This window comes from Phyllopteryx taeniolatus, chromosome 15 (genome assembly GCF_024500385.1).
Source record: "Phyllopteryx taeniolatus isolate TA_2022b chromosome 15, UOR_Ptae_1.2, whole genome shotgun sequence".
Taxonomy (NCBI): Eukaryota; Metazoa; Chordata; class Actinopteri; order Syngnathiformes; family Syngnathidae; genus Phyllopteryx; species Phyllopteryx taeniolatus.
This window is the reverse complement of record NC_084516.1, coordinates 19,960,263-19,977,349: the sequence shown is the minus strand read 5'-3', so window position 1 is coordinate 19,977,349 and position 17,087 is coordinate 19,960,263. Positions and strand designations below refer to the sequence as shown.

Sequence of the window (17,087 nt, the reverse complement as noted above, 5' to 3'; positions counted from 1 at the left end):
CTCTGGTTGGTTTGGCTGAAAGGCTGGATGTGACGTTGCTCTGGCGCATGTGTGGTCAGCGCAATTCATATACTTGCACTTTTCATACTTTGCCGTCACGCGGAGTAATTCATTGGCTTGGACGGACGGCTTCAGGCCACTGTCGCTGGAAAAAAGGTATAGCTGGGCCAGACATATTCTGTGGAGCGTGCTCAACAGACACGGCCTGTCCTCCCTGGTGACAGGTGAGGCCTTTTTCTTGTTTATCATGACCATAATGGCCACCAAATGTCAGACTACAGTCTTCCCCCATCTGGGTAGCAGTGAGCTTGCGGGAGGCAAAGTGGTTTGATTGCTTTAAATACACATTTACTTCTCTCTGTTTTATGTTTAGTTTGACATTCAACTTCAACTGCGAGTGGCGATAGATCGAAACTCCTTTTTTGCAAGATGTTTTCTCGAGTTCGAGCTGCCAAACTGCTGCAAGTTGTGAAGTGAGTTGAGTTCGTTGCCACGATGACGGCTCCTATCTCAAAAATATCGGGTCACTCATATCTCAAGGCACCATTGTCTTCCATATACCGTATGTAGAAATTGATATCGATTAAAACATAACCTTGATGTTTTTAGGAATGTAAAACAGCTATTTCTTAATCATTCTTCTTTATTCAAGGATTTATATTCATACAAAATCGGTACAGTTAGACTGACTGTGCAGGAGTCAGTTGAGTAACAGATCAGGCAGCGAAGGATTGAGACACCTTAGAACCACTCTGCAAAAACATTTCCACTTTTTGGGGAGGGACATTTGTGGAAACTTTGTGACTATGGTCTTCAAATTCATTAAATTTAAACTCTGGTTGTGTAAAGCATCAGAAACACAACCGGCAAATTATCAGTCATGGACGTATTGAAGTCAAACAATGTTTTTTTTTGGTTTTGTTTTTTCATTTTTGCACATGCACATTTCTTTTCAGAACATGCAAACAGGAAATGTCCAATGGGAGGCCATAGAAAACGTTGATTGAAGACATCGGACACCCTGATCAAGGTCAAGGTTCAAAATATTGTCTATTTTTGAAACCCAAATCCAACACATCCAAAGTGGCTGATGGCCAGTCCATTTAAGAATGACACGAGCGTTTCCACAGTTGGGAATGTATGAGAATGGTTTGTGACGGTGAGGTGAGGACACTGTAAAATGTAATACACCAAATCCAAAGCAATGACTTTCTCGTGATTTCTCACTATAAACACATCCATTGTTAATTATCCAACAGTGTATATACTGTAGTGTTGCTTTGCTCAACATAGTAGCTCGCATACAAAAATGAAGGATGCTTTGGGCGCTCCCATTTATCTTTCTTCTCTGTTTATATGACAACTAACTGCACACCTCGAGATCAAAATCAAATCCAAAAGTCCTTTGTGATGCATGTGCCCATGTTTAATTAGGGAAATCTTTCAAACTAGGAGTAGGAGAAAACAAGTTTGACTGTTCGAATATGTGTGATTTAACTTGATCTTTTATTTGTGTCTTCAAATCTTGTTTTGTTGTTTTTCTGTTACTTTTTTTTATTTGTTTCAAATGTTCAAAATAAAGAACTCAATTCAATTCGAATTAAACATACAAAACTAACGTGGCCCATCCCACCGTTTGATCTGATCTGATGGGGTTGTGGCAGTCTGCCTGATTGCTCAGAAAGATACATTTTCCATATTTGTACATGATTTCATTTATGAAGCCCCCCCCCCCATGCCTCATCTGGGCAACCATAATATCTGGACAAATTATTGTTTGTAGCCCCAGAAACGTCCATTGAACAACAAATCATTAACACGATGAGCCTGGGCCAGGAACTCATCCGTTCGTGGGAGAGTGATCTTTAAGTAAAGAATTAAGGTCTTTCTGTGATATACATCCCCATTATTGTGTCATACTAACAGTTACCGAGTGATGACGTGTTGTGTGTTGGCTCACTATTTTTTCTTAGGCTTTCATTGTGACTGACTGAGCTTTCAAGTGGCTGATATACCCTGAGATCTGGGTGGTGATTCGAGACCAGATACCATATATATATATATGTGACAGTAAAGAAAGAGGAACAGATAAAACCCATCATCCAATGTTAACATAACCATAATGACAACTTCGAGATGAACAACAGTCATTGCAAGTTAGGGATGGAGAGATTTGCAGAAGGTGTGCATGCATGCAACATAATCAGCCCACATTGATGCACATGCGGACACAGTAGTCCTTTTTAAAAGAATTTGGAAACTATCTTGTCTGTGAATTTCCACAAAGACACTGGTCCTGATCTTTGTTCAAGGTCTGGACAGACATGCATCAGTACTCACTCACTGCAGTTTCAGGGGAAAGTGAAGAGTAAGGAAACCCAACAGATTTAAGAGTTTATGTGGCAAAAATAATATCATCAGGAATGCACAGAGGTGGGCCACAGATGCCCTCAATCACAAAATCAATGGAATAGTGGCGATGCAAATCCAGATCACAAAAAGAAAATGTTGTCGACCTGTGGGATACAAACGGAGTGAAGCCTAATAATTCAGCAATCCATCCATTTTATATAGCACTTGTCCCTCCTTAGGCTTGCGGGTGAGCTGGAGCCTATCCCAACTGACTTTGGGTGAGAGGTGGAGAACAGCCCGGTCTGGTCACCAGTCACTCGTTGTCTTCAATTAAACTAAGATGCGTGTTTTTGGAATTGGGGTGGAAGCCCAAGTATCCCGGGAAAACCCACGCCAGCGCCTGAAGAACATCCACTTCACATAGGAGGGAGAGGAACGCTTTCTTCTTTTCCTTTCGGCTTGTCCCTTTAGGGGTCGCCGCAGCGCAAGGCTTTTAAATAGTACTGAATTAAGGTCGATGTGTGAAAAAGCTCAATTTAATGTATTCCATTTTTAAAGTAGTCTTTGGTATATTTAGTTCATCAGTTCTTAAAAAGTGGTCATTTCACCAGATCAGGGGTCTTTTCGAAACTGAAAGCTACTTCTTGGATACTGATTAATGTGAATGGCTGCCAGTGTGATACACACTTCTGAAATGACATGTTAATGATTTTTCACAATTATCAAGAAGGATTTAACAAGGTAGGAAACAGATCAATATCGATATGCAACAATGGATTTCTATAAATCTCTGCAAACGAATGATCACTTCTACAACACTCCTAGCAAATCGTGGGTGAGGTATTCTTAGAACAGGCCTCCGAACTACTCATGGTGTCTGTGGGCACCATGTTGGTCACCCCTGCTTTAGATATTTCAATACTATGTGACTTTAAAGCACAATTGTTTAGTTGTATTTCTGTATTCCTCTCTTTTGTCCATCCTGTGGGCATGATAGAGAAGTATTACGAAAAGGATGATGACTAAAACAACAAATCAAACAGTTTTTTTCTTAGAGCCAGAACACACACAAAAAAGCATGCGCACACTTCAGTATCATCCCTTCTGTTGGAGGACATTTCCACGTTTCTGACGTGAGTTCTAGTTTGATATTTCAAAAATGGCACTTTTGTCCTTTGAGAGACCATCTGTTGCTTACCAGTGGACTGGCAGTGTGTTTTAAGAAAAAGGCAAATGCTTCGCACGCACCCTTAAATAAAGTACAGACACAATTTTTGGACATGTTCAAGACCTCGGCATGCACTACATTGGTGACTTTGGATCTTTAATTTGGATTCACCAACTACAAGACTCAGCATATAAAAATGTTATTTTTAGTTTTTTTTTTACTTTATTTTTTGTATTTGATTATTATTATTTTTAGACCATTCCGACAGATTGAAACAGCTTTATGTTGTCCCGTTTCTCTCAGCTGTGTACAGACTTACATGCTTGACTGTGTGTTCAACACAGACCGCCCACTCAAGAAGCCAGACTCCTACTCACATCTTGTAAAATGAGGCACTTAGTATTCGGCCACATGTTGCAGTAAAATTGTTGTCCTTGTCCCTGTGTGCACCCCCCAATTTGAACCAAGTTTGACCATGAAAATGGCTCGTGTTTGTTTCTTTTGCCTCAAAGTGACACTTGTTGATCTTTGCGTGAATCAGAAAAGTTCCAAGACCGACAGAAAATCATCTTGGTCAATGATGACCCTTCAGTCAGATGTTTCGGTGCGAGCATGTTACATCGAAACCCCTGACCTGCATGTCAAGACAAAATAAAGCATCCAAGTAGCTCAAGAGTGAGGCGTTCGGACGAGTCTAAAACATAGTACTTCAAGATTTTGGGTTTCGGTCTTCAACAACACTGGCCAAGGCAAAATACTGAAGGGTCTTCAAAAGCATTTTGGTGCAAGGGTTTGAAAAGGGGTACAAAAAAAAAAGTCAGCATTCTGCTTCCTTCGACAGCTTTTTGTGTAACACTGCAACACAACCCTTTGACAGCACTTTCCCCTTTGACCAGCTCACGCGATCTGACATAAGCAACACGGCCAAGTTGCTCCTTCAACAGTGCATCGGAAAAAACCTCTGTAGTATCCTTGCGTGCTAGCACCAGTCCTCATCCTCTCTCTCCCTGAGGCTTCCTGTTCCTCTGCTGTTTGATACAGAGTTTCCCCCAAAGGTGAAGTGGTACCCGTTAGGTACCATATCTGCACGCCCTTGTGTGGCTGCTGCTGTGACGGGCACAGCAGCAGCAGTACCGTGGGAAGATGAGGTGGTTGCGGAGGCACCGGCTCGGGCAGAGTGTGACAATACTTGGCTGCTAACAGCATCCTGGAAGTCCTCCGTTTCTTCAATAAACGCTTGTTGAGAAGTTCCCTGCTGTTGCCGGTCTAAATTTGGGTCAGAACCAATGCAGGTGACCGGTATCGGGGAGCGGTCATTGTCCCCATGCAAGCGCTCGTGTTCTGAAAGGCCACGGCTGACACGAGTGTGCTGTCCAGCTATAGTGGCGCTGGCAGCAGAAGAGAGAGGGGAGGAGTTTGCAGTCTTGTAGGCAACGGCAGGACGAGGAGTCAGGGGTGTTTGGGGAAGCTGCCTGCGACCACGACCTGGTGTGCTTGAACCAGAGGGGGCGGGTTTACCCCCAGTGCTACCATGCTGGAACAAAAAAAAAAAAACACACTGTATTATTACCAGCCAGCTAAAATCTACTACTATATAATACTACTAACTCTTCTTACTTACAAAGTATTCAATTGGTTTTAAAGCTTTCAGATGAGCCGTAGTGACGGTGTTTTACTGAAAACATAAACTCCCCCACTCCAATATTAGCTAAACTGTACCTGTATCCAATGATATTTCTTTGCCTACGTGTAATCCCATGGGAGCAGTGGTGCACCTATAAACCACCGCAAACTGCAACCACAATTCAGTGAACGCCAGCTACTGTACATCACAGTGTTGCACTCCTTCAGACTAGTAACATGTCGTGGCCCAACATGCCGGGCAGCACTGAGTTCTACTGGAAGAGATGCCCCGGAATTAATAGCGAGAGGAGGACACCCCCTTAGTGTAATAAACCGCCATGTTTTGCCATTTGAATATTTCTTCCCAGAGAGATGACAGAATATGCCTGCGACTGTTGTTGTATGGTGCTTCTATGTATGCTTTGCTTTGTGTGTTAAAATAGCAGTTGTTTCAAGCTCAATAATTACCGTAACATCTATGCTAATGTCCTTTGGCCCGACTACAGCGTTTTGTATTATACTTATGTATACTGTATTTTAGCATCAAGTTAGCAGACTTTCGTTATACAAATCTTTACCGTCTGGTTGAACATTTCAGAGTTGAAATGTACAAGGTTTAATTCTTTATTATTGTTTGGTGTAAATTTTACAGTAAACTTGGATTGACAAGCACAATTTGCCTATTTAGAGAACTGTGCAAATGAGATGTTCTACAATAGTCTCCCATGACTTGACAGCGGGAGTGTGAAAACAGTTGCTAGGGAATATATCAACAATGGTTTTCATACATTTAATAAGTTTAAATGTGTTTAGCGTGTCTACAGTAGAGTGTGTGGTAGTAGGAGAAAAAAAATGACATGGTCGCTCAATTGCAGTTTTACACCGTTTGCAAGTGTGTCTGGAACGTATCCCATATGATAAACGGGTGTTCACTGTACTGGTAAATGAATACCTCTATAGATGTGTCATTTAAAACCAATCAGTTACCGTTTGTCAAGGCAATTCTTCTTTTTACACTGATCTTGTATTGAATCCTATTAGCAGGTGTACATATTGTTAATGCTGGGAGTATACAGTATGTCTATTCTTCATGTACAGTCCAGTCATGACTTGGAATTTAAATTGCACAACATAAGACCTAAGGATATAGTGCTCTATTTTCGTGAACAGCCTGTGCGACAGAGGCGGGTTAGAACAGTGTTGGTAATTTCGTAGACCAGCCGCTACAGGAGTGTTTACAGCCGACTTCCGTCGCTACCAATCAAAGCGGCTCCTGTCAAATGTGGCGCAACTGACAGTCTCGACAGAGACTTGGCACCATTCTCAGTGCAGAAGAGGACGATGCGTAATCGCAGCGATCTGTGCCTGTGTGAAACATGGTCACTGCTCTGGCCACAGTGTGGCAACCGTCAATATGAGTGGGTACCCTTGTTAAATACAGAATGAGCTGATGATAACTCACTGCCGACTTAAATATGTCCAAGGAGCTCAGTATCTGTCTGCCTGCGCCTTGATCAAATTCACCAAAACCGCGTTAGACCAGCGGTCTACCTTGCGCCAGGCCTTCCACGTGGTTTGAGCGGGCATAAGTTTAGATGGATTTTCTGCCATCAAATTGTCTCTCCACCAGGCGCAATCTCCAAGGGCACACCCTCGCTGCGCCCAAACGCCTCGGTCGGCGCAGACCGGCTGCCAAATTGGCGAACACACACAGCGAACCTTGCGCTTGCACGGAGATGAGGATCAGCCAGCATTTGTGCCCTGCCGCAGATGTGTTGTGTACAATCACACAGCAGTAGTTTTTTTCCCCTGACTTTGTCTGGTTAACTTACCTCACGATCACCCATAACCTTCCCTAAATGATACATATGAGAGAACCCATTTGGATGTTTGACATTTGATCACACAAATAGGTGAGTGCTGTTTCAGATAAAAAAACAAAACAGGCTTCCTTGTTTTGCCAGCAAGTAACTCACTTGTCTAAGGACAACAGTGTCTTGTCCCTCTCCTGGAGATGTGGATCGGCTCGGACCGGCTGACTTGGCATGGCTTGTCTCCCTGGAGCCATAACGCTCACAGGAGTAGTAGCGTTGCTTCTCCCCTGCAGAGGAGTGATGCCTTCTCTCGTGCGGGCGACTGCGATCTCGCTCCCTAGCTCGTTCTCTAGACATGCCTTCAGCTGAGGGGTCTGTGAATGAGTCTGAGGAAAAAGTGCACAAAACCACAAAACTGTAGCTTCATTTTATTTATGGATTTTATTTACTATATCTTTTGATATGTTTTTCCTTGACCTAAGGGCATAGTCAATTAAAGGGGAATTCAGATAAACACGAGATAAAAAGTTGCATCTTTTTGAAACAAAACTTGCTTATATTCAAGATTAAAGTAGTAACATTACAGTATTAATGTTGTATTTATCCCCGTCCCTGCGTGGGTTTTCTCCGGGTCATCCGGTTTGCCCACACATCCCGAAAACATGCATGGTAGGTTAATTGAAGACTCTAAATTGAAAAAGTGTGAATGTGAGTGAGAATGGTTGTTTGTTTATACAGCGGCTGAAATAAGTCTTTAACACGTCACCATTATTCTCATTAAATATATTTCCGAAGGTGCTATTGACATGAAAATGTATCCAAATGTTGGGAACAACCCAAGTAGTCCACACATACAAAGAAAGTAGAACAAATAAGCTCGGAAATTACCTTGTATGTAATAATGTGAAGTGACACAGGGAAAGTATTGAACACGCCAACTGCCCATCCATCCATCCATCCATCCATTTTCTACCGCTTATCCGAGGTTGGGTGACGGGGGCAGTAGCTTTAGCTTCCCTCTCCCCAGCCACTTCATCCAGCTCTTCCGGGGGGACCCCGAGGCGTTCCCAGGCCAGCCGAAGGACGTAGTCTCTTCGGCGTGTCCTGGGTCGTCCCCGGGGTCTCCTCCCGGTGGGATGTGCCCGGAACACCTTACCAGGGAGGCGTCCGGGAGGCATCCGAATCAGATGCCCCAGCCACCTCATCTGGCTTCTCTCGACGTGGAGGAGCAGCGGCTCTACTCTGAGATCCTCCCAGATGACAGAGCTTCTCACCCTATCTCTAAGGTAGAGCCCGGACACCCTGCGGAGGAAACTCATTTCAGCCGCTTGTATCCGGAATCTTGTTCTTTCAGTCACGACCCACAGCTCGTGACCATATGTGAGGGTAGGAACGTAGATCGGCCGGTAAAGCGAGAGCTTCTCCTTTCGGCTGAGCTCCTTCTTTACCACAGCGGATCGATACAAAGTCTGCATCACTGCAGACGCTGCACCGAGCCGCCTGTCGATGTCCCATTCCATTCTTCCCTCACTCGTGAACAAGACCCCAAGATACTTGAACTCCTCCACTTGGGGCAGGATCTCATCCCCGACCCGGTGAGGGGACGCCACCCTTTTCCGATTGAGGACCATGGTTTCAGATTTGGAGGTGCTGATTCTCATCCCAGCCGCTTCACACTCAGCTGCGAACTGCTCCAGTGAGAGTTGGAAGTCACGGCTTGATGAAGCCAACAGAACCACATCATCTACAAAAAGCAGAGATGCAATACTGAGACCATCAAACCGGACCCATCTACGCCTCGGCTGAACCTTGAAATTCTGTCCATAAAAGTTATGGACAGAATTGGTGACAAAGGGCAGCCTTGGTGGAGTCCAACCCTCACCGGAAACGAGTCCGACTTGCTGCCGAATATGCGGCCCAAACTCTGACTCCGGTCCTACAGGGCAGGCCGTATCAAGGGGTTCGGTACCCCATACTCCCGAAGCACCCCCCGCAAGACCCCCCGAGGGACACGGTCGAACGCCTTCTCCAAGTCCACAAAACACATGTAGACTGGTTGGGCGAACTCCCATGCACCCTCGAGGACCCTGTCGAGGGTCTAGAGCTGGTTCACTGTTCCACGGCCAGGAGGAAAACCACACTGCTCCTCCTAAATCAGACCCTCCTCGCCAGCACCTCTGAATAGACCTTACCAGGGAGGCTGAGGAGTGTAATGCCCCTGTAATTGGAACATAACCTCCGGTCCCCCTTCTTAAAAAGACCACCACCCCAGTCTGCCAATCCAGAGGCACTGTTCCCGTTGTCCACGCGATGTTGCAGAGGTCAACCAGGATAGACCCACAACATCCAGAGCCTTTAGGAACCACCCCCGGGCCTTAATTGAGGCAAATTTATGTTGGTATGATTGAGTTTCCACTTACCTATTTTGGCCCCAACTCACTGGAACGTTCAGAAGATTAGATCTTTTCGTTGCGGCTTGTCCCTTTAGGGGTTGCCACAGCGCGTCATCCTTTTCCATGTAAGCCTATCCCCTGCATGCTCCTCTCGAACACCAACTGCCCTCATGTCTTCCCTCACGCCATCCATCAACCTTCACTTTGGTCTTCCTCTAGCTCTCTTGTCTGGCAGCTCCATCCTCATCATCCTTCTACCAATATACTCACTATTTCTCCTCTGGACGTGCCCAACCCATCGGAGTCTGCTCTCTCTAACTTTGTCTCCAAAACATCGAAACTTGTCTGTTCCTCTGATTAGCTCATTTCTAATTTTATCCAACCTGGTCACTCCGAGAGCGAACCTCAACATCTTCATTTCCACCACCTCCAGCTCTGCTTCCTGTTGTCTCTTCAGTGCCACTGTCTCTAATCCGTACATCATGGCTGGCCTCACCACTGTTTTATAAACGTTGCCCTTCATCCTAGCAGAGACTCTTCTGTCTCATAACATACCTGACACCTTCCTACATGCATTCCAACTTGGACCCGTTTCTTCACTTCCTGACCACACTCACCACTGTTCTGGACGGTTGACCCCCATCCTTGCTATCTCTTCTCCCTGTAGCCTCACTCTTCCCCCAACACCCCTCTCATTCATGCACATATATTCTGTCTTAATTCGACTAATCTTCATTCCTCTGCTTTCCAGTGCATGCCTCCATCTTTCTAACTGTTCCTCCACCTGCTCCCTGCTTTCACTGCAGATCACAATGTCATCTGCAAACATCATGGTCCACGGGGATTCCAGTCTAACCTCATCTGCAAGCCAATCCAACACCACTGCAAACAGGAAGGGGCTCAGGGCTGATCCCTGATGCAGTCCCACCTCCAATTCGTCTGTCAGCACACCTCACCGCTGTTCTGCTGCCCTCATACATGTCCTGTATTATTCTAACATACTTCTCTGCCACGCCAGACTTTCGCATGCAGTACCACAGTTCCTCTCTGAGTACTCTGTCATAGTCTTTCTCTAGATCTTCAAAGACACAATGTAGCTCCTTCTGACCTTCTCTATACTTTTCCATCGACATCCTCAAGGCAAATAATTCATCTGTGGTACTCTTTCTAGGCATGAAACCATACTGTTGCTCGCAAATACTCACTTATGTCCTGAGTCTAGAAGTTATGGGAAAGAGTAGTGGAGACGCTTTCCCATAACTTCATTGTGTGGCTCATCAACTTTATTCCTCTAAAGTTCCCACAGTTCTGCACATAACCCTTGTTCCTAAGAATGGGCACCAGCACAATTTTCCTCCATTCCTCAGGCATCTTTGCTAGAATTCTATTGAACAAGCTGGTCAAAAACTCCACAGCCACCTCTCCTAGATGCTTCCATACCTCCACAGGAATGTCATCATGACCAACTGCCTTTCCTTTTTTCATCCTCTTTAATGCCTTTCTAACTTCCCCCTTACTAATCATTGCCACTTCCTGGTCCACCACGCTTGGCTCTTCTACTCTCCCTTCTCTCTCATTTTCCTCATTCATCAACTCCTCCTCACCCTAACCTGCTGCACATCCTATCCCTCTGTCTGGCCAGCCTGTATAGATCCCTTTCTCCTTCTTTGCCACCTCTACCTTTGCCCTGTGTCGCATCTCAATGTATTCCATTCGCCTCTCATCGGGCCTCTCAGTGTCCCACTTCTTCTTAGCTCACCCTTTTCCATCTATGATTTCCTGTAATGTGAGGTTCCTCCACCAAGTCTCCTCTCCTTTCCTGCCAGAAGATAAGTACTCTCCTGCCTGCCTGTCTGATCACCTTGGCTGCAGTGGTCCAGTCTTCTGGAAGCTCTTCCCATCCACCGAGAGCCTGGATCACCTCTTCCCGAAAAGCTGCACAACACTCGTCCTGTCTCAGCTTCCACCACATCGTTCTCTGCTCTGCCTTTGTCTTCCTAATCTTCCCCCCCACCACCAGAGTCATCTTACACACCACCATCCTATGCTGTCTAGCCACACTCTCCCCTACCACTACCTTACAGTCGGTAACCTCCTTCAGATGACATCGTCTGCACAAGATGTAATCCACCTGTGTGCTTCTACCTCCGCTCTTGTAGGTCACCCTATGTTCGTGCCTCTTCTGGAAAAAAGTGTTCACTACAGCCATTTGCATCCTTGTTGCAAAGTCTACCACCATCTGTCCCTCCAAGTTCCTTTCCTGGATGCCGTACTTACCCATCCCTTCTTCATCACCCCTATTACCTTCACCAACATGTCCATTACAATCTGCACCAATTACGACTCTCTCTCTGTCTGGGATGCTCAGAACTACATCATCTAGCTCCTTCCAGAATTTCTCTTTCACCTCTAGGTCACATCCTACCTGTGGGGCATAGCCACTAATCACATTACACATAACACCCTCAATTTCAAGTTTCAGCCTCATCGCTCGATCTGCTACTCTTTTCACCTCCAAGACATTCTTGGCCAACTCTTCTTTTAAGATAAACCCGACTCCATTTCTCTTCCCATCTACACCATGGTCAAATAATTTAAAACCTGCCCCTAAACTTCGAGCCTTACTGCCTTTCCACCTGGTCTCCTGGACACACAATATATCAACCTTTCACCTAATCATCATGTCAACCAACTCCCGAGCTTTTCCTGTCATAGTCCCAACATTCAAAGTCCCCACATTCAGTTCTAGGCTCTGTGCTTTCCTCTTCTCTTTCTGCCAGAGAACCCGCTTTCCACCTCTTCTTCTTCTTCGACCCACAGTAGCTAAATTTCCAACGGCGCCCTGCAGGTTGACGGCGCCGGTGGCGGATGTTGTTAACCCGGGCCATGACCGATCCGGTATGGAATTCTTTGGATGAACGCTCATATTTGTTTGGCAAAGTTTTAAGCTGGATGCCCTTCCTGACGCAAACCTCTGCATTTATCCGGGCTTGGGACCGGCCTACAGTTTGCACTGGCTTGTGCCCCCCATAGGGCTGCATTGTTCAGGAGCTTAGATATGCGGCAGTAATTAATGCCATCGTTATGTTTTGCAACAATTAGTTTGTGATGGTCTTGAGACAGCTCTCTGCTCTTACCCATCATGAGATGTGTCTTGACTCACACCTTGGCAATGAGACCTTTTTGTAGGCCATCAAATAGGACTGAACCAGCTGATATTAATTTGCACTGACAAGGGGCTGGATTGCTGTTTGATTGTTGATAGATTTTAGGTGTTGTCTCGGCTTTCCATGCCTTTTTGCACCTCCCGTGTGTTTCAATACTTTTTGCCTGTGTCATTTCACATTTTTACACACAACTTAATTTCTGAGCTTATTTGTTCTAATTTCTTTGTATGTATGGATGACTTGGGTTGTTCTCAACATCTTTTCATGTCAAAAGCACCTTTGGAAGTATATTTAGTGAGAAAAATGGTGACGTGTTACATACTTATTTCAGCCGCTGTATGTGCCCTGCGATTGGCTGGCAACCATTTCAGGGTGTACCCCGCCTCTTGCCCGGAGTCAGCTGGGATAGGCCTCCAGTACAGCCGTGACCCTAGTGAGGATAAGCGGTACGGAAGACGAATGAATGAATGTTGTAAATTTTCGTGAAAGAGTAGCACGGTGAGCGACTGGATAGGCGCGAGCACGCCCGCGACGCTAGTGAGGATAAGCGGAACAGAAAATGGATGGATGGATGGATACTCGGGAAAGATTGCAAGAAAAGTATTACGAGAAAAAAGTTTTATTTTTGCCTGCATAGGGATGAGCTTTGTTAAGTATGTCGTAAAGTTATACTGCATTGCATTTTCACAGAAAATTTGGGATCCTAAGGGATTAAACATTCCGGCGAACACGTCGTCTCCGGCTGTGACTGTATAACATCAGGGGCCCAAACGCTTTAATGGCATCTGGATTGATATGCTAAACCTAAGACATATGGTATTGCAATGACTCATGTTGGAGGCTGTCCAGAGCAACACCCAAATCTGTGTGATTCTTTCCCTGGAACAGACACAAATGCTTACACAATCACATCAAAGTCTTGATACTGATAATAATCTGATGCTAATATGCCAAAATGCTGAGTACTTCATTTCATTCTCATTGTATTACAATTTAAGATGGCACTAATTTGTAATAAATTGTCACAAAAAGAAAAAAATAGAAGAGATATTTTTCAAAACTATAGATAGATCAGCATAGCCTACTAACATACTTTAGACAAACACTTTGCTGAAGCGAGTGAGAATTAACATGAAAGAATGTGTTTACACCAGTACTTTATCAGTAGGTTTCTGCGTTTCAAACCAATTAGTTTGTATAAAGTAAACATGAAAGGAACAAATTGTTTAGCTGGACAACAAACAAGTAGAAAATGTTTCAAATATAAACAATGGACACTGGAACGTGAACACATGCTTGAACTAAAGCTAATGATCTAATGATGGAAGGTAAATCATTTTCCTGGGAAGCGAGCGCCCAAGCCCTGTACTGAGTAAGCCTAAGGTGCGGACATGTGGTAGGAAGAATCATAACTCACGAAACTGACAGCAAAGTATACGACTGGAAACAGCAAAAGACTGGCTCACAGTCAGATCAGCCATATAACTTCTCATTGCCACACAGCATGGTAGAGATTTAGGTAGCAAAAAGGGGTCAGGGGTTGGATGTTGACTCGTGTTTCATATTGTGAGTGTGGCTTTGCTGTAAAATATATGAATTAGCTGGATGAGCAGTCAAACATTCTGCTTCTCCAGGGATATGCCCAGGAACAGATGATGTCGGGAAATAGAACTGATGTCCTGACAACCTTTGTGGCTGGGCTGCACACACACACTTGATGCGCTATTAGACACACATACACTCCTCTGTAAATGTTTGTTTGCAACATCGAAAAAATGCAAATAAATAAACGCACCCCTGTGTCTAATGATCATCATCAGGCAGTGGCTGACATTCATTTGGAGGCAGGGGTAATAGCCTCCGCCCTCATACCAATGACCACCTGTGATGACAGAATGACACTTTCTTTACCCGTTTCAAACATCCAATCCAGGTCATTCCCCTCCCTGCGCCTTCGTATCGTGAATAAAAGAGCCTCTGTCTCAGGTCTTCCAAACCTGCGAAACGCACATACTCGTCTACAGCGACAATACCAGTAGTGTTATACACTTGGGGGAGGCAAAAAGAACAATAAGACTATTCAGAAGTGTGGCCTCAGCGGGGAAAAACAAAAATGCTGCATCACCTTTGACCAACTAGTCAACCAACTACACCTTACTTTGACGACTTAAATTCACACGACAATTCCAGCACTAATTCAGGTTACAAGATGACTTAGCAATCAATGTGTCATTTCACTTTTGTTCACTGATTTAGCTCCTCAAATAAATGTCTTTTGTTAATGCATATACTAAAGCGCAGTACAAGAAGACTTGACAACATGAATACAGCACCACGTTTTAAGAATTTGGCTTATGCTCTTCAAGTTGATTGACTTTTACTATGTGGTATTTGTTGACAATGTTAACATCCATGTTGGCGTCCCTTAGGACAGCCGTGCTGAGAACCACAATATACTGCATATTCTACAGCGCTATAAACTTACTCAGCAAGTGCAGACCACACAATCTGTGTAGTAACAAGCACAGAAGCAGATGTTCGGAGGCTGTTCTGCTGAATTAAAACAATGTGCAGGCTCCATATCGATCTACAGTATCTAGCTACCTATCCGTCCGTCCGTTTGTCTGCCCGGCCGAAACCCCACCACCTAAACATGAGTATCGTTCACCTCATAAAACTATGTACCCGGTAAACTATGCCATACTCATCTTTTTTGCCACCTGTCCCATCTTTTTTGGATCGTGTTGCAGCCATCAAATTCGAACTTCATGATTATTTGCTGAAAACAATCAAGTTGATCAGTTTGAACATGACATATCTTGTCTTTGTAGTGTATTCAATGAAATATAGGTTGAACATGATTTGCAAATCATTGTATTCTGTGTAACACCACATCCCAACTTCATTGGAATTGGGGTTGTGCAAGGTGTCGACAAAACACTTCCTGATTTCACGACGTTATTGAAATGTCAACCAATTTACATAAAGTATATAGATAAAGACGGAGTCCAGAGATTCTTCAAACAATATTTTATTTTCGAGTCTTACCCCTTAATACTTGAATACACTATTCCACAACTAAATGCTGGTGGTAGTAAACTACCTTTTTCACCGGCGTCTCGCTGTCAGGAGATTTCTGCTCGACAGCTTGATGAGCTCCATTCGCCTCTCATCGGGCCTCTTTTCACCTCCAAGACATTCTTAGCCGACTCTTCTTTTAAAATAACCCCGACTCCATTTCTCTTCCCATCTACACCATGGTCAAATCATTTAAACCCTGCCCCTAAACTTCTAGCCTTACTGCCTTTCCACCTGGTCTCCTGGACACACAATATATCAACCTTTCTCCTAATCATCATGTCAACCAACTCCCGAGATTTTCCTGTCATAGTCCCAGCATTCAAAGTCCCCACATTCAGTTCTAGGCTCTGTGCTTTCCTCTTCTCTTTCTGCCGAAGAACCCGCTTTCCACCTCTTGTTCTTCTTCTTTGTCTTCGACTTCGACCCATTAGCTTATTTATTATAATGTATCTTTATTCAACCACAGTATTCAGTTTTTGAACTGCACAAGCATGGCGGTTCTGAGGGAGGGGGGCGGGGGCAGTGCCCCCTAACACTGTGCCTGGACCACCCTGTGGCACCCCTCCATACAGATACTATGCAGTACTGTAGTAAGACAAAAGCATCAGCATCTCATGCGCACTAACGATGCTGCTCGGCATAGCGGCAAGTCTGCGTCCACTTCTCCAGGCACTACGGTACGTACTGTAAATATTAAAATTGTGATATTGCACACACGAAAAAGGCGGAACTAATGGATCTCGCGATTCAGTATTCAAGTGGGATCCTTTAGTGTGCTTTGTTGTAAGCCCCAGCGCAAAGTTACCATCCAATCGGAACCAAGAAACAATTACTATGAATTACAAAGGAAATACTTCTGCTCTAAAATGATTGCTAGCGAATTTCATGAATTACAGTAGCAGCCTGTCAGACTAGGCGTTAAACTAAGTTTGAGTTGACCGCATGCTTCTAGCTAAGCTTAGCTATTTGCATATAGTGGCCACTCATGCCAGAGTAGCATCTGCCCCATTTGCACACTGACTGAGGAGTATCTGCAACATTTGCACAATCAACATTGTCCCAGATGATCGAGCTACTCGTCACTTTAAACCGCATACACTCCTCGAAGTCTCGGCGCCCTTTGCACAATGGTCATTGCACCGGACTATTGCGATATTAGCCATTCGAACTGCTCTAAGTGCTAGAGGACTCTGCATCTTTTTGCACAATTGTCAAAGAATAAAATCCAAAATGTACCGGCATTACCAGATAACTAGCAACCCTTTACTTCTCAATGAGTGTTTTTTTTTTTGTCAATGTCTTTATGTCTCCGAAGTGTTCTCTGTTGTCGTACTCGAGCGGCTCCGACTACCGTCGCCAAATTCCTTGTGTGTTTTTGGGCATACTTGGCAAATAAAGATGATTCTGATTCTGATTAGTTAACCATTCTATAGAATAGAATGATAGCGAGAGAGAGAGAGAGAGTGTCTGTGTGTTCAAAACTGTGCCC

The 17,087-nt window shown here is 44.5% G+C and overlaps 1 protein-coding gene across 7 annotated transcripts in view; it reads right to left on the bottom strand.

Moving 5' to 3' along the window:
• Positions 1 to 2,382: 2,382 nt before the first annotated feature.
• cacna1bb (calcium channel, voltage-dependent, N type, alpha 1B subunit, b) overlaps positions 2,383 to 17,087 on the bottom strand; it is a 183,198-nt gene continuing 168,493 nt past the window's right edge. For all 7 annotated transcript variants that reach the window (XM_061799308.1, XM_061799303.1, XM_061799302.1 and 4 more), the window contains 2 exons: positions 7,120 to 7,343; positions 2,383 to 5,054 (listed from right to left, as the gene is read on the bottom strand). In XM_061799308.1, the coding sequence (XP_061655292.1) occupies positions 4,500 to 5,054; positions 7,120 to 7,343 (779 nt within the window). In that variant the 3' untranslated portion in view covers positions 2,383 to 4,499. The remainder of the gene's footprint in view (positions 5,055 to 7,119; positions 7,344 to 17,087) is intronic.